Source organism: Argentina silus, assembly GCF_951799395.1.
Source record: "Argentina silus genome assembly, chromosome: 10".
NCBI lineage: Eukaryota > Metazoa > Chordata > Actinopteri > Argentiniformes > Argentinidae > Argentina > Argentina silus.
In genome coordinates this window covers 12,503,854-12,521,990 of record NC_139664.1, presented here as the reverse complement: position 1 = coordinate 12,521,990, position 18,137 = coordinate 12,503,854, and the positions used below count along the sequence as shown (strand labels likewise).

Sequence of the window (18,137 nt, the reverse complement as noted above, 5' to 3'; positions counted from 1 at the left end):
TCAAACTATTGACAATAGTGATACTTTGCAATACAATGTAATTTTCTTCCACATTGTCCTCTAGCAATATAATCTACAGAAATCAAAACGCAAAAACATTCACTTGTCCCCAACGTGTCATAATGGTGTTATTCCCTCTACCGAATGACGATAGTGCCGTTGTTGAACGTGTGGAATTGGTTTGGAAGTCCATGTGCCGTTATTTCAATAAACAAAATCCTTTGTATTTTGCACCAAGGCCCTGCATCTCCTCCCTGAAGGCTTTTATATAATCACACCCTATGACATGTAGAAAGCACATGATGAATTGTGGTTATTTAAAGACAGCAGTTGCTGAACATTCTCTCTGCTATGTCCTACAGGAGCCCATTGCTACCATTTACTGTAGGTATCATTTCCTTGGTAAATCCACACTTCTAGCCTCTCCTAGCTTTTATCATGCTATATTGTTCACTTTAGTGCCTTCTGGCGATGGAACACTCCAAAGCACCAGTTCGGGACATTTTTGTCCTGAAATTACTATGACAACTGCTATTGTGGTGGGTGTTTCTTTTGGTCTGCGTCATCGCAGAAGGAGTAGCAGCTTTACTACATGGTGAGGTTCGCATGAAACAGAGCTCATAAAACACTCCCAGTGAAGAGAGACCCCACCTCTGAGGGGATGAAATGCTCACGTTTGTATCTGGGTGACCAGCTTTTGAAATCTGAGCAGGCAATTTCAGGGAGCTACAAAAGCAGGATGTGGTTTCAAAGTGATGGAGGACTTCATAAAATGAAGCCTTGCCACACTGACAGTCTGTAATTAATGACTGAGACATCAGCCAGCTTGTTAGCTCACTTCTGTTCCTCAAAGACCTTAAAGGTTTCATAGGGTTTCATGTTGTATGTTATACAGATGTCACGGCATATTAGGATTGCAAAATAGTCCCATTTTATCTTTTGGTGTTAATCCAAATGGCCTCAAACTTGTAAACAATAAACATGTGCATGTCATAAACTCCAGTAGCTATTGGCCTGCTGAACTGTATATAACTGCCCTGGAGTTGACTTCTCTATTTGCGTTTGCTCTTTTGTGTGAAATTGAGCACTGTGTGTTTAGGGGCTTTGAGCAGTTTCAGTCCTGGATCTAAAAGTCTGTAGTGTACAATATATGGCAGTGTTAATTATCAGCCTGGTGTTTTTCCCTAGCCAATTGGAGTTGCCTTTACTACACATGCCTGGACCTGTGGTTGTTGTGTCTGGCTAAAGAGGCATCTATGGATATTATCCATATTGTCTCCTGACTGATGTGGTTTTTACTCCCTAGTCTCCCTCAGTTATATGTGAAAATCCAAATGCAGAGCTGCTCAGATGTGTGCAAATGCAACTCAAATAAACTCTTGTTGCTTTGTAGCTAAGTTGGTAGAGCATGGCGCGAATTTAGGTTTTGGTACAGTCTATGAACACACAGGCACTGTAGATGCAGACAGTGTTGTCCAATGAGATTGCAATATTCTACACATAAAGCATGTGCGTCTAGCATGCGTGTGGCGTGCATGAGGCTGACATAGTCCACACATTTCAGGGACTAGTTTTTGGCTCACCAGTGCCAGGAACAGCAACTAGGTTAGAATCATAGAAATTATAGAAATGTTCTGTTGAGTAACTTTAATGTATATAATATTGTACATATTTTTAAATAGAGTGTCCAATGTTAAAGTTTTAATTTTATTACAGCCTGTCAACATGCCTGTTGTTCAGTTGCTCAGACAGTTTGGTGACATCAGTGCCTTGAGTTTAGTTTACTCATGTAATGAGCCACCATCTTTACTCTGATTTCATGAATGGTCAATTATTGTCTGACTGCATAGCTTATCAACCTTGTCTCCTTGCCTCTCTGTTTCTGTTCCTTGGTAAAGTTACCTAAAATACATTCGTCAGCAGATAGTGTTATCCATCTGCTCCACTCCTGCTTGTGTCACAGGCAGAGGCCGACGTGCCTCCCAGTCCCCAGCCTGGCCTCAGACACCGACACACCCATGCAGTTTACTGTATTTTTGGCCCTGTTCAAGTTTGATGGTTTGTGGGCCATGATTACTGCTCACTGAGCAGTTTTTCCTCTTACTTGTATTTGCGTGTAGGCCACTAGCCTTGCATAACTGAAAATATCAAAAATCTGAATTTAAATTCCATTTTTACTTTTTTCTTGATAAAACCATTTAAGCCTTGTGAAAGATGAGAGACAAGGTATATATTGTTGTCAGCAGTATACGTATGGCTGGGAATATCTCTATGTTATTAGACATCCAGTTTAAAAATACCTGCCTGCCTGACACTAGTCTTTAAAAATAGTTTTGCCACAAGCAGTAGCTGAAATGCTTCTGCACTCTTCAGTGCAGCTCCACTCAATTTGGGATTATCTCTTTTTGTCACTGTTTACACAACTATAACTTAACTAAGCTTAGTTGTAAAGCAATACTTTGAGCATTTTGGTGGGAAAAAGTTTACACTGTGCTTAACTCACATCATTTCTTTTAGAAGCAACTGCTGTGTTTAAGGATGGTTGAAAAGTCAACATGAAGTGCAACATGAGCACATTTTTGTAATGATTACTTAAGCAATCCGTCGCTGCCACTGTATGTCCTCTCCTGGTAGAGTTGTGGGCTTTTTTGAACACATGTTATGCAGAACCTATTTTTGAACTTCTGCTGTCAGACTGCTGTATTGACCGTGTGGTATGTGGGTGAAGACAGAGACAGTATGTGTACAGTTGAGACCAGCTCCAATGATGAAATGTGTATTAGCAATGAGAATCACTTTTGGAGTAAAGTTTTTTACACTGGTTTAGATAGTGGTGAACGCTATTCACTCTCACTGTCACACAGTAAGGTCATATTCAGAAGAAGAAGGAACTCTCACAAATTCACATGATAGCCCATCTTGTCAGTGACACCAAGCATCTTTATGACACATCATATTGCCTTCTTATTACATCTTTATGCTTTGGTAATTAGATTTGAATAAATGTTACATGGTGTGAGCATCTTTGAGATGTAGTCACAGTGGCAGTTCTACTTATGCTGAGCGTCTGCTGGAAGGGGAATAGTAATGGTAGTAATAAGTGTTTCTTTACCTCCTTTGCAGCTGGAGCTCTCTTAATTGATGGAGCTGCTGAGGGAATATGGAACAATCTAATTGTTATTTCCTGCTGTTCCCTCCCCACTGCTCTGCCAACCTGTGGGATTCTCTCCCATCTGGGTTGCTCTTCTACAACAGCTGGTGTATAGGGCAGGCTATGTACAGTACAGTTCAGTACTCCTGTGTGTTCACACACCTGTAACCGCCAGGGATTCTCAGGTTCTCTTTGGGATTGAGCAAAACTTTATTGTATGGCGACAACTGTTTTTAATGTTGAAAGTATCATCTATGACCAACCAGAGGGACACAACCAGAGGTCCAGTGCAAAGGTGGACAGGTCTTTTCGTGAAATGCTTAGCTCAGTGAGAGTTGGGATTAGACACAAGTTCCAAGCAGTCAGTGGATAGCTGCAGTGATGGGATGCTAGGAATTAGCCTATTAACTGAGTGCAGGACCATCTGGCTTGAAAGACTTTGGTCCCCTCAATCCCATGCATTTTTAAAGGTTAGAGGAGACCAAGTCCACATGGGTTTGCTTTTCATACAAATACTTTTGAAATTGCTTTTGAATACTGTTGCCTTTCTGTGATGTTTCTAATTGGTTCATATACAAGTTTGTGTTGAGGTTACAGTTTTTCATTATTTGAGTGAATATGGAGGCTGTTTGTTCTGTTTGTGATCTTGACTGGCATAGACATTTTCCTTAAAGAGCTTCAGTAAAACATGTGATTCAAAATTTGAGGAACTCACACCCTATGAGTGTTACATTATGTATGTTTCATTGGTCACACTTAGACCATTCCTGAGTCACCTAGCTAGCATGAGAAGATGAGTAGGCTCTCCCTGCAGTGAAGGGAGGAGGGGTGGTTTGGGTTTGTTACAGTACGTGGTGCCTCACTAACTCTCCCTCAGGTGGGTGTCACAGAGAAGGCTGGGGATTCTCTTCATTTCTTTCTCTGTTGGAGCTGGGTAATTGGTCCCAGAAGGCATCCATGTTTTGACCAGAATAGCTGTGTTCACTTGTTTCCCCGTAGATGTGACTGTGTGTCGTGGTGGGTGTAGTAGTCCTGTCCCAGCAGCTTCTGGGCGGTCAGAGCTTGAGTATTCTGAGCATGGCGTGCGGGCATGTAATGCTAGAGCGTGGCATTTGGGAAGAAGCGGCAGCCGTGAGGAGTGTCTGATGTTGAGTTGGAGTACTCTGGAACACCCTGTTACGCCCTCTCTCTAACCCAAAGACCCACTGGTGGCTCACTGGCTATAATTATTATCTAAAAGGGGACATTTTTAATGTCTACACAAAAACCCACTTCTTTAGAAGAACCCCAAGGAAATGGAAACATATTTATGGAATTTCTTTTTTATTGACCTACTGTACTGTATTACTTGACTAAAACTTATTTGACTCTACCTGTTTCTGTATTACTGTGCTCATCAGAGAGGTAGGCCTACAGTATTCAGCGTGGATGAGACTGTGTTGTTGTATAGACCGCTCAGAGGATAGGGGTATCGTCAGAGCGCCAATGAAGCCCTCGCCCTCTGAGCTGTAAAACAGGGTGGGGTTTACCAGTTTACTGGTTTGTAATCTGAGAGTGGTGGGGGCATATGCTGAATTAGGAAACCTCATGCCTAGCAACTGCAAACAAATGCCTGTGTGGGGTCGGATGTCCCTGGATACGTCTGGGTCATTCACTTTTGCATGCAACTTCAATCATAAATTTGCAGCTGCTACGAAATAGAAAGAAAGTCTCTCCATGGTGTAAATATAGGTTGCTATGAGAACAGTACGACTCCCTGGGAGCATGCTTCTGTTGTTGCTCTGTTGAGTGGCTGAGGGTTGGGGTATTCACAGTCTGTCCAACACACAATAGAGGGGACAACTCAAGTGACTACCGACAAGAATCGCATTGGTTCTAACGTGTGTGAGGGAGAAAGGAGGTCTTGAGAAGATGATTCGTTCTTTCAACTGGATTCGTTTAAACTTGATGGTCAGGGGATACACATTTGTTTGTTTTCTTTTGTTTTTTCTACAGAGCAACTCTCTCAACGCAATGTCCACTCCCTTATTTTGGTGTTTTTCGTAGTTGAATTGAATATTTATAGCAGAATATTAGCTACTGTTCATTGACATTATTGTGAGAAAATGTTTTAGGCTAAGGGTGTATGAGTGTAACTACAACTAAGGTCAACAGAACCCACTAAATAATGACCGGATTTATTGTGGCCTGATAAAGGTGGGATTGTTTTGGGCTTTGGTGTTCAGTGCCAATGGTCTTTGCTGTGTGCAGTCATGTCACGCACTCCAGCACTGGGATGCCTTCCAAATTAAAGTTTTGATCAATAGTGGTTCTGTTGTGGGTTTAAAGATCCCTAATGAGAGATGGCCAAATATTTCCTTTCAGAGATTCTTAAAGCAGATCAAGTTGTTTCTGCTGAAAATAGGTGCAATGTGCAGTACAGTATATTATCAACCTTCTTGTATTCAGTTTGAATCATTCTGAATAATAATAATAAGATTGGCTGTGTTGTTCATCTTGTTTTGTGCTAATAATTCTTTCTTAATATCCCTTACTATTCCTGTATGGCAGATACGTTGGATCCTAGTTCCTAATACTATGTAGGTATACTACTGTATGTTAACTACAGTACAAATTACTGTGTGTTGGAGCAAAAATAGGTCACGGTTATTGTGCTATTCGTCAGTAGGAAATGCAAAGTGTCTGCATTTAGGTAGAGGATAGAGCTCCCATTGTCTCACTAATCCCATTGTGTTTAATAGGACAGGGACAGGTGTCTCTCAGTCTCATAGCTTAAACTCTTGACATGACATTGTGCACATTTCTTTTCATGAGTTCTAAACCTCCTTCTGTTTCCCTCTTTTTTTTTTTTACAGCAGAATCTGTGATGTATTCCATTTTTTAATAAGACCCAGGCAGGAACATTCATTTTTCCATGGCTTTTTTTGGCAGGATAAATACCTCATACACTCATTGCCACTCATCACTCTTTCCTTGCAGTTCGTCATTATCCCTCAGTTTGCTGTCGACTAGCTAGCTAGCTTACCCTCCATACTTTAATGATGCTTCATATTCACATGTCTTGTTGTTGCTACACTACTATGGAGAGTCTAATTGATACTGTATGAACTTGAGGTGGTGGAGATACTGTATGAACTTGAGGTGGTGGAGTTGAGTGCCTAGGGTTTGACTTATTCTAACTGAATAGCAGCCGAGAGCACAGTCTTATTTGGGTCATGGAATGTGAAAAGCCTCATAGAGACACTAAGCTCTTAATCAGGCTAACACATAAGCATAGGGACTAAACAGCTAGGTTAGTGTCAACATAGTACCCTGATTACTGTGGGGGGGTGGGGGGGGTTAGGGACTTTCTCACCACAACACTGGCCTGTCTCCTGCCATTGTTGTGAGGGCGTGGATGCCTGGTGTAAGTTTAGTCTCTGTGTCTGTCTGTATGACTCATGAAGCTCAATTAACTGAGGATGACACTATAACTGTCACAGAGAGTGGGAGTAGTCCAGGCCCTGGCTCAGTTCACACATGGGGACTCAAATGCACTGTCCTATGTGTTCATTTACAGTAGTCGTTTAATTTAGTCTCAGTGATGAAACCAGGATTCATTATTTATTGTTATACAGGTGAAGTGAAACCTTCATGGAGTTACATACTAAGAGAAAGGATCACCAAGGACTTGACTGTCACCAGTTAGAGAAACCTCATGGATTTGTTTCAATTGTGAGGAATGAAAACATAATATCCCAAGTCTGGTCACAACCGCCCAATGAAGTGGAGAGAGCACAGAGTGGTCTGTAAAAGGTCCATTTGTAACCCAGTCACTGTGGAAGCTGCACTTACTGCCCCCCTGTGCCAGCTCAGTAACTGAGTTTTCTCTCTCTCTCTCTCTTCTCTTTCTCTCTCTCTCTCTCTCTCTCTCTCTCTCTCTCTCTCTCTCTCTCTCTCTCTCTCTCTCTCTCTCTCTCTCTCTCTCTCTCCCTGTCTCTCTCTCTCGCTCTCTCTCTCCCTGTCTCTCTCTCTCTCTGGGAGACTGGGCCTTCCCTAAAGGCCTCTTTGTGTGAGGTGTGCTGGCTGACTGTCCTGGGCCAGAGACAAGGCCACACTAAAGCCTCTGTCTGGACCGGAGGTGTACTAGCTGTCCGCAAATATCAAACACAGCCAGCCACACAAGAAGAGTGCCCAGCCTGACCCATTCACACTATTCTACCATACACCAGTTTTGATCTTGGAAGTCCTTTCAGTTCCTTTCTGTCTTTGCAGTGAATGGTTGGATATTAAAGAACAGTTTTGTTTTGCACTATTGCATAATGAGTCAATGACAATATTGCTCTCTGTGGTAGTGGATACCGGACTTTGTTATTAATGATTAACCGTGACAAGGTTAGAGTCCAAACACTATGGTATGTGTCCACGTGCATTCCTGCTGTCTGCTGCACAGAACAAGGTGTCTTCAAGGCTCCTAGACAATACACTTTCAGTGTGGCCCAGACCTTGGAAGGATTTATAAAAACTGGGTGATATATATATATACAGAACACAGAATCAGATACAGAATCAACACGCCAAGGACTGATTTGACGTGAGTGAGACAGTTTTATCGAAATGCTAATATTTGCTCGGAGGGAGAGAAAGGGTTCACTGAAATACTTTGAACAGAATAACCATTAATCATTGTTTACTGTATATTAAAGTCAACCATAGTGTGTGCTGAGACAAAGCTACAGTGTGTTTTGACACATGTCAAATGCATTCATGTCAAATGCTTGTGTTAGTTCATTCACAATATTTTCTCAAAGGGTTTCAGCCCCCTGGATAGATTTAATTTATATATTTTTCTCACTGATCTACACAAAATAATGTCAAAATAAAAATCATTTTTTAGAAATGTTTACAAATTATTTAAAAATGAAAAGCTGGAATGTCTTGAGTCAATAAGTATTCACCCCCTTTACTGTTACACTCCTACAATTAGCTCAAATGCAAAAATGTTTTCAACAAGTCACTGAATGGTTGAATTGGGTCCATATGAGTGCAAGGATAATTGTTAATGTGATTTTGGAATCAATATCAATATGTCAATATCAATATCAATGTCATCACTATGTTTTTATAGGGTCTCTGATTTGCATAGGAATCAATAACGCACTTGAGACACATTGTTATGATAAGACAGAAGCTACATATGTTTACATAACGAGCATGCATACATCATCTGTAATAACTTTATTAGAAAGTCATGATAAGGAAGCCCTTCGTTTGAGATTTGAATGGAACAAAACAACATCCCAGTGTCACCCTGACAGCCAATAAACAGCCTCTGCATATCTGCAGACTGTTATGTAATCTTGGAAGACAGAAAGCCATTCATATTCTTGTTGTCTTTGGGGTACAGTAGCAATAGTTTGTCACTTTCCCAGCATTAATGCTAAATCACAGTATTGCTAAACCTTGTCTGTCGCTGCGTCTTTGAATCACTTTGACCAGTTTTTTTTAAGAAAACAAATCCAAAAATCATTTCTCTGTTTGGCTCTGTCACACAGGAGGAGAATGAAGTCTCGAGCCCCCCCACCACCCCCGGCCCCCGAACCTGCCCCACGCAGGATCTTCCGTAACGCAGTACCAGATGGAGGAGGGCAGGGCAGCATGGACACCAAGGAGAACATCCTGCGGCCCAGCGTGGACCTCCACATCACTCTGCCACAGGGCTACCAGACCACCAGCACCGTGGATGGCAGGTGAGAGAGACCACACACACACACCTTCCTCCTCCGATCCCAGACTTTACAATTGAGTATATGCAATATCCTGAGACATACAGTATGTCTGGCTCTGCAAGACTCCAAGCTAACTCATCTATGGGTTGGTTGCCTATTAGAAGTGTACAACTTCCATGGAAACTCACAACTCTGGTCATTCTTCACTGGATAATCACATTCTCTAGATTTCTCCTGCTCCATGGTGACTGGAAGGTCTGGTTTGTTTGACGAAGTGAAAAGTGTAGAGGTAGTGTTGTTGATGATTCATAACTGTTATGGTGTAAGGAACTGTAAGGTACTGTACATCCCAATCAATGATACATTGATATACTTGCACTATGATGAAGGACCGGCGTCAATATCCTCTCAGCTTGGAAGGAATGAAGTTGTCTCTTGAAATATACATTTTCTCCCTACTTTTGCCATTTATCTCAGAGTCTAGAGTCCCTCTGTATTGTATGTCGTTTCAACAACCAGGCAGACAGAGCATTGATGTTTTCAGGGTCTGTTTGGGTGGGTCAGGGGGGCCTTTTCAAGGCTCCCTCTCAGTCACTCAGCAGCAGCATTGTGTGTGTGTATGTGTGATTGTGAGAAGCTGACCTGCAGGCGCTCTCTGGCCTTAATGAGTGTCTCTCTGTTGGAGCAGGGAATCAAGGCCACCCCTCATGCAGAAAAACAAGGGGCTCTGTTAATGACTGGCATGTGGATAACTCACTTGTCTCTCTTGGCTCTCTCACGGTGAGGTCGGAACAGTATGTAGTCAACCAAAATAGGACGGTGGTCATCCCAGTCGTCTTTTACATTCCCCCAGAGCAATATACATTGTTGGTATTTGTCAATTGTTTTATGGGAAAGAAGTTTTGCTGCATCAGTACCTAATAAAGCTGGAGAAGGTGTTATAAAGCTCTGATAAACACCTGGTTGACGTGTGCAGAGGGCAGCTGGAAACACCTTCTCCATTAGGTGTTTATTTTGTGACTTTTTTCACACTATAATAAAGTAGCCCTTTAATCTCTCTCTCTTGGATTTAAAGCTGTTTTCAGACAGTTCATTGATTGTGATGCAGTGTACAGCTGTGCTATTTTTATTTTCAATTTCATGAAAATCCCCTGTTGTGTGTTAGTCATGTCAATGGTCTTGTCTCTGGCTGCCTTTTTATAAGGTCTGTTATATGAGCTGCCTTTTCCCAGCAAGCAACAGAAGGTGTCCTTATAGGATGTCGGTTTCTCTCAGGTTTGACAGTTACCCTTTTGCACCTGATAAGTTCTCATGCCATGTCACATGGGACTTCATACGATACAAACACAGAATATTAAGGTATCATATCCTAGGAAATTGTATTTATATGATCAGAAATTGTATTTATATGATCAGATCAGAACAGTCTCAACTGCACCTACATTTGCCATATAAATGAATCCAAACATATGTCACTGAGGTCAAACCATTCAATCAGCTTCTCATGTGCAAATTTTCCGGCTTATATAATTCTGTAAGCCGAGCGGTGCTCTGTGTGTCTGTGCATCACACAGTGTAATTACAGGTCTTCCTATTGGAGCTAAAGGAGGTAACCTTATCTGTCACTGTGTCGTGCTCTGACGAGCATGCCTGCCTGCCTCTACTGACTGCTTTCTCTTCTCCTCTCAGCAAAGCGCTCATGGACCTGCTGGTGGACCTGTGCAGCCAGTACCACCTGAACCCAGCCTACAACACCCTGGAGCTGTTGTCCTCCGAGGGCTTGCCCCTACCCTTCAAGCCCAACGCCCTGCTGGGCACGCTGGACGTCGCCTGCGTCCTCATCAAGGAGAAAGTGTGGGAGGAGAAAGTGGTGCGCAAGCCTCCACCGAAAGTGCCAGAGGTGAGTTCCTGGTCCTGACTCTCTATGTTAGTTTGAAATGGTTTGTTGTCTTACTGACGATTGATATGAATGGGATTATTTGGTGCAGTGATATGATGATAGTCAGTAATAACAAAATATCAAAATACCATAATAGAGAATTAGGGAATGTCATCGTCTGTGTGATTGTTGTGTGAATTTATTGAGCATCAGTTTGATCTGGGCCTTTTTGCTACCGTGGTTGTGTGCAGGGTAGTGAGTGTTTTAGATACCGTGACCGTTTTCTGCATGCATTGAACCTTTGTTTGGTTGAATATGAAACACTATTTAACTGTGTAATGGCCCTTCTCTACATTTGGACACTGAATGACCGCAGCAGGAAAGGCCAGTAAAACCTCAAAGGGCTCATGCTAAGGTAGGCAGGTGTTGTAACCTACGGGGCAGCAAGTCTGTTGCAGGTTGCTGTTGGAGTGCCTTCTCTCTCTGTCTCCAGTGTCTCCTGGTCTCCTCCTCCTACGGTGTGAATTTTTCATGAGTGCCTTACCTTTAGTTACCATGCATTATTTCTACTCTACTCTCAGGGCTGACTGGCCTGTTCTCTCCCTTTGACCCCTGGATGCTAGCCATAGTCTGACACAATTTCACTCTGTTCTCTCTATGAATTGACGTTGAATATTCACTTGAATAATTGACATTTTGTACTGAACTGTTGGGTAAATATGCTAAGTTAATGTGGCTGTAATATGAAAATATGATTTTTATGTATGGATATGTATGGATATTATTCCCCCTATAAAATGTATTGTGGCATTTGATAATTTGATGACTGAACAAATGCAGTACACTTGTATCAGTCCAGTGAAATATCCTTGTAAGACACTTCAGTAAGTATTCAAATGCACTTCAAGAGCATTAAAAGCATTCAGATTTGTACAGACCCTTGATTCCTAAGTGGTTGACATTTTTAGTAAAAGTTTATCTTGAAGCCTACACATACTGTATCAGTGTGTGTGACCATGGCCCTCTGTGATAAAAGCAGCAGAACAGAGTGGATGCTCTCTGTGTTCTTCATAACAAAACACCTCGGCCCCTCTTAACGCTGGCACTCTCCTGATGATCGCTCTCCATGGGTACACCATACACCCTGGGACTGACTGGGCATTGGCTGCTCACACACAGGCTCTCTCTGTGAGGCCTCTAAGCCTCAGTTACCTCAGAGTACTGTACTGTCTTCAATGCCAGTCTGCTCAGACCTGTCAACAAATGCCTAAGACATTCTTAGGGAAAAGATTAACTTTAAACATGTTTTAGTGAGGGTAAATAACTAAGTTATTTACTAAGTTAACTAAGTTATAACTAAGTTATAAACTAATTTATTTGTCGCATGACCCTTTCTGTTTATACAGTGCCTTCGGAAAGTATTCAGACCCCTTCACTTTTTCCACATTTTGTTGTGTTATAGACTCAATTTAAAATGGATTAAATTAAAAGAATTTGCCATCAATCCACACACAATACCCCAGAATGACAAAGCGAAAACACGTTTTTTGCCCATTTCTTGGGCCAGGAGTTTTTCCTGATCACATGAACTGACCAGCAATTGTCTGAGGTCCACCGTTTTTCCTAGTCAATTGACATAGTCACGAAAAACTCCTGGCCCTTATGATTGCCAATATCCATGGGCACTAAATGCCCTCTTTTCTTCCCATGAAAGAAAACGGTGCGTCTGGTGGTGAACTACCACAGGAGCCAGAAGGCGGTTGTGAGGGTGAACCCCCTGGTGCCCCTGGAGAGCCTGGTGCCAGCCATCTGTGAGAAGTGTGAGTTTGAGCCTGCCCATGTCCTGCTGCTGAAGGACAACGTCAGCAACCACGAGCTGGAGCTGGACAAGTCCCTGACCGAGCTGGGCATCAGAGAGCTCTACGTGCTGGACCAGACGCTTGGTAAACAACTCCACATCACGTCATATATCTCTCACAACAACAAACTGTTTATTATATCCTATTGTTTCCTTCAACCTGTGTCATCATCATCAAAGAATTGTCAATTTCTCTATTGTTGCAATGAATGATACTGTAAGAGGCTTTCTTTCTGTTACGCTGCCCTTGAAAAACTATAATCAGCACTCACACGTGAGTTTGTTTTGGTTCAAAGTAACATTCACTTCACAAGGATTTACTGTATAAGTGTGTGTTGTACTGTTTATCTGGAAATATAATTCAGTGAGGGCATGCCCATTTTATCAGGGGTGGAACTGCAGAATAATTAAAACATGAGATTGTGTTTACATTTTTTGTTAAATGAGCTTTGATATCTACATGCCTTTCAGGGTGTGTACTCTGCCCAAGAGAGGCCATAATGGTTAGCCATTAGAACATTATGTAACCTACTAAGATGGAATGGTGCTTTAACTAGAGGGCACGCCCCTTCGCTTCTCCAGCAATTGTCATATATGGTAGCTTTAGTTAAATTATTCTATATCTTGATTTATGATTGATCTACAAGGGCCCTTCATTTAATGGTGTTGAAATGATGTGATTGTTTCCAGTTCTCCAACCTAAAATGGCTTCTGCACCCGCTCTTAATTACTCAGGTATTACTCTGTATGCAGCTGTTCCCACCGGCCATAGTGGCTCCACCCGTAGTTTTAACTTTTTGTGTTTTTATATTAACCCTGCTTTGTCCTCCCATCGCTCCCTCGTGGGATATGCTTGCTTGTTTGTTTGTTTGTTTGTTAGTTACTTATCTTAGATTGTACATAAGATACATTAGTTATTTTATGTTTTGAATTCAGCTAACTTGTTATTTTGTTGTTGTTGCATTTCAATGTGTCATTCATCATTCTGACTCTTAGTTTAATTTCAATTTAGGGTATCTAAGCCCCCTCTCAACATTTACTGTAAGCAAGAGCTGCCTTAGTAAGTTCAGATTGCACATCTGTTTTGCCATAGGTGTGATGTAGAATACTGCTTACCAGTGATAATCTTCTGGCGTACAGTGTATTATCAACAGGGGCTGTTCATTAAACCTCTTTGGAGCTTCAATAACACAGTAGATGCAGTTGTATTGAAAAAGTGTAGTTGTAGCGCCATCTACTGTTGAGATGATCTGGCTATAGTGCATTCAGTACAGTAGGTCATAGAGGCTATGGTTTGTTTTTTTGTGAGCATTCTAAGTTTCACTGTATGCATGGGCTGAATCATTTATACCTTACATGACATGCATAATATAATGTAGGTTTATAGTTGCTTGGTGTGGTGTTATCCCATTGGTGCATTTGGCCAATAACTTGAATGAAACTTTTCATATGAATGAATTGATAGAGATCGAAATCTTTCACTTTGGAGTGAACTGAAATGTCTTGCATGTCCATTGGTAGAATCCATCCGCTCCCACGCATCGAGCGTCAGTGGGTCTGAGAAGAAGGGCCTTCTGGGATTCCTCAAGTTCAACAGAAGGAAATCAAAGGTAAGAGATACAGTACACTGTCATTATGTCTCCATTTTGAGAATTTGACTTGGCTAATTGTGTGCTACAATGCCATCTAGAAAAATACTAATACGTTGAAATGCAGAAAAAGGCTCAGACTATATCTGTATATACCAGTAGAATACATATAGTATTACCTACATTATGGTAGGTAGACAGTAAGAACAATAGAAGTTTATGTGTTCTGTTATACCTTTGTATGAATGAGTAAAGGAACGTTTCCATGTAAGATACACATGTAGTCCCTGGCCTCAACCAACATCTGATGGCTTTCAATGAAAATAACCACTCATGTGGTCATAATGCTACTGTTAGCCTCATACCGTGCTAATAGGCTTGTAATAATGCTGCTGAACTGTATGTACAGTCAGATAACTGCATGCTTGTGTAGTTGCATTCTTCCATATTGCATGTTAGCTGTGCATTCCATTTCAGACTGAAGAGCAGGACATGGATGATCTTGATGATAATGTAATACAAAATACTGAAAATTGCTCAAATGTAAGTACTAACCCTCTTCTGAAATAGCAGGATGGTAGTAATTGACATCTTGCATATTGATTTCCTTTTTCTTTTAATACTCACCTCTCGCTTTTGAAAAAAAACACAAAAAAACTAATAATAATAATATAATAATAATCATCTTAGAAATCATGCTTTGCAGCACTCTAATGCTATAAATGGTATGTCAGATTTCATTTATAAACATGTTATGTGTTCTTGTTTAAAAATGAGCAAAACCTCAGTTGATTATGTTGGTTGGACTGTTCATCTTCCACTAGATGGCAGAAGTGACAAACTGATACTAGAGAATTTGCCATCTAGAGAATTTAAAGTTTTTGCAGTAAACCAATCTGAGTTATTCATTTTGTGTCCTTTTTTATCAGTTTTATTTAACAGTGACACTTATTGGCAGATATATATTTTAGGTAGCCCTACCGTATGTAAAGGGCATCTTAGCAAACCTACTGACAGGCTTTGCAGGGACGACTTCTAGTTAAAACACAAAAGGACTGAAGTCAGCTGTTTAACTGTGACCTATTACAATCAAAATGTGATTACTTATTACTGCCTCATTTATTGAAATACATCTCTAAATAATGGAGCTGGAAATAGTATGTAGTGTAATTCTTCACAATGTTTTTCACAGTTACTCTACATGGCATTTTTTATATTAGTTGTGCTAATGCTAGAACAGATTTGATTTCCGGAGAGTAAACATTGTACAGGACTACGTAGTATAAATTTTATTCAATCAGTTTTACAAGATTATAGATACATTTATTGCGGCCATCTGTGATTCCCTTCAAATCAATATGGCTGTTTTATTGGATTTCCCTTCCCATGAGCCCTTGGTGGAGCTCTCCTGTTCATTTGAGTCCTCTCTCCACACAGCGGCATTGGCCTAACTGCCCATGTGTCCTGGTGTCTCCTGCTCTTACTCACTGGCTCATTTATCATGGTGAAACAATGGATGTCCGCAAGACTCTCACTCACTATCATCAAAGCACAGGGATCTTACCTGCCTCATTATGGGTCATACAGATGGGTAGATATGCGGAGGACGTATGTTAGACCTTTCTGTTTATCTACAGTATGCATTGACAAGCAAAAAGATGAAGTCTTGTGAGAAATTCATATTTATCTCTTTCAAATGTCCTCTGGGAATCTGAGGTACACAGTGATGCTCATGAAGCATCAGGCATTCCTGTTTTATCAGCTTAGTTTTGAGTAGCTTGCAAATCAAAGCAAGAAGAGACAATGCTATCAGGCTAGTACGTGAGATGCTTGCTGTGTACACAGATGTTTGCACATCTTGTCCTGAATAAACATATTTTAGGCATTGTACCAGATCACAAGAACGAGGTGGTGCCTATAATTCATCAGACAGTCATGTTCTGTTCTAACTCATTATAGTTTTGGTGGTGAAATACTCAGTAGTAGTGAATTTCAGTCCATTTCCACCATGGATGTGCATGGGAGATTGATATTGTGGTTTCTTCTTGGAGTCAGGGTGCAATTGCAGATGTTCAGGTGAACTTTTTCAAACTTTGATAACAAAGAGCCAACAGCTTTTTTTTGGCTTCCTGCTGTACGTGATATCAGATTATATAATGTGTTCTGGCAGTTCCCGCTTTGAACATTCCGTTCCAACAGCTGAGAAGAGAACACAGTCTCATTTAATTCTCCAATTGAAAATCTCCCTCTAAATTTGGAACGTGTGTTAGTTTTAGTCTTTCAGAATTGAGCGTACAGTGAGTGGATGAACAGAACCCTCTGAGAGAGCGATAATATTAACTGTTTACCCACACTAATTTTCGTGTGAGACGGTCAGCCGCGAACACATGAGCGCAGTGTGAAAAGTTCATCAGGAAAGGCTGGCTGGCGGCCAAGAATCACTCCAGCTGAAGGCTGTCTGATTTTCAAAAGTGCTTTCTCTTAGTCAGCTCAGATTTTCTCAGCCCATGGCTTAGGACCAACCAGCAGAGGAGTGTTTGGAGTTGTTAGAGGGGAATGTTTGCTTACTGTACAGTTATACACTCATTGAGTACTTTATTATGAACACTATACTAATACTGGGTAGGGCCTCCCTTTGCTCTCAAAACAGCCTAAATTCTTCGTGGCATTGATTCCACAAGATGTTGGAAACATTCCTTTGAGATTCTGGTCCATGATGACATGATTGCATCACGCAATTCCTGCAGATTTTTCAGGTGCACTTTCAAGCTGTGAATCTCCCGTTCTACCACATCCCAAAGGTGTTCTATTGGATTCATTCCCCACACCATTACACCACCTCCACCATGAGAAGGTGTACAGGTGTTCCTAATAAAGTACTCAGTGAGTGTATGTAGCCTTCTATACATAGGATAATCTTAGAAGGGAATAGTGCAAAGCTAACTAGTAAATGCTACTTTGACTGACCATGTACAGTACTGTAGTAATGTGTACATTATTCAAACCAATTAAGACGCTTTTGAAATGTCTTATCAGTAATATTGTTAGATTGTATTTACAGTAGCTCTTTCTGCTTATCCAATCTTATGAAATCATTTGACAACTCAAATCTCCCTCAAAGCTTCACTCTCCCCGGTAGACAAGACTGACCAGTCCCTTGTGTGCTCTGCATACCTTCCCTGCCCTCTCACAGACTGTGCTTCCATCCTTTGGCCTTTCTGCACATTTTTCCATTCACCCCACTGTGAGATGTGTGCTTGCTTCACAAATAAACTCTAATGACTAAAACTGAATGTTCACTTATTGCTTGACTTCTTTGATCCCATGCCCAGGAATGGTCTGCAACAATTAATCTCGCTTAAAGCACACCCTTTTTCTTAAACACAGTAAAGTTAACCATATCTTTGTTGTACAGAGTTGTCAGGCTGAGAAGTCGAGGCTGTCCCGGTGGCGCTCCTTTAGATATTCAGCTATACTTTGATCAGTCTTTCATCAGTTCCCATTGCTCAGCATAACCCCCCCAACCCCTGCTCAGCATAACCCCCCCAACCCCTGCTCAGCATAACCCCCCCAACCCCTGCTCAGCATAACCCCCCCAACCCCTGCTCAGCCCGACATGTTGTATTTGCAAGCAAGCAATCTGGGCTGAATAGCAATTACGATGACTGCAGCTGTCACAACGTGTCACAAAGCATTCTGATTGGACTGTAATCTTATTTTAAATTTCTGCTTTATTGGGATAGAGACAGTAGAGATTGACAGGAAGGATGGGTGAGAGAGAGGAGGGATGACGACATGCAAGATATGTCGAGGGTGGGAATCGAACCAGGAACCTTGCGATTATGTGGTATGCGCATTAGTGTGCTACGCCACTGAGCGCCCGATTGGACTGTAATCTGAAAGCTACTTGCAAACGACATCCTCCTTCAAGACAATCCAAATTTTCACTTTC

General features: G+C 41.4%; 1 protein-coding gene across 1 annotated transcript in view; it reads left to right on the top strand.

Moving 5' to 3' along the window:
• The window catches only part of cobl (cordon-bleu WH2 repeat protein), a 39,544-nt gene that overhangs the window by 700 nt on the left and 20,707 nt on the right, over positions 1-18,137 (top strand). Inside the window, exons 2-7 of the mRNA XM_083679180.1 lie at positions 8,686-8,880; positions 10,549-10,759; positions 12,453-12,681; positions 13,287-13,331; positions 14,118-14,206; positions 14,663-14,728. Coding sequence (XP_083535306.1) covers positions 8,686-8,880; positions 10,549-10,759; positions 12,453-12,681; positions 13,287-13,331; positions 14,118-14,206; positions 14,663-14,728 — 835 coding nt within the window. The remainder of the gene's footprint in view (positions 1-8,685; positions 8,881-10,548; positions 10,760-12,452; positions 12,682-13,286; positions 13,332-14,117; positions 14,207-14,662; positions 14,729-18,137) is intronic.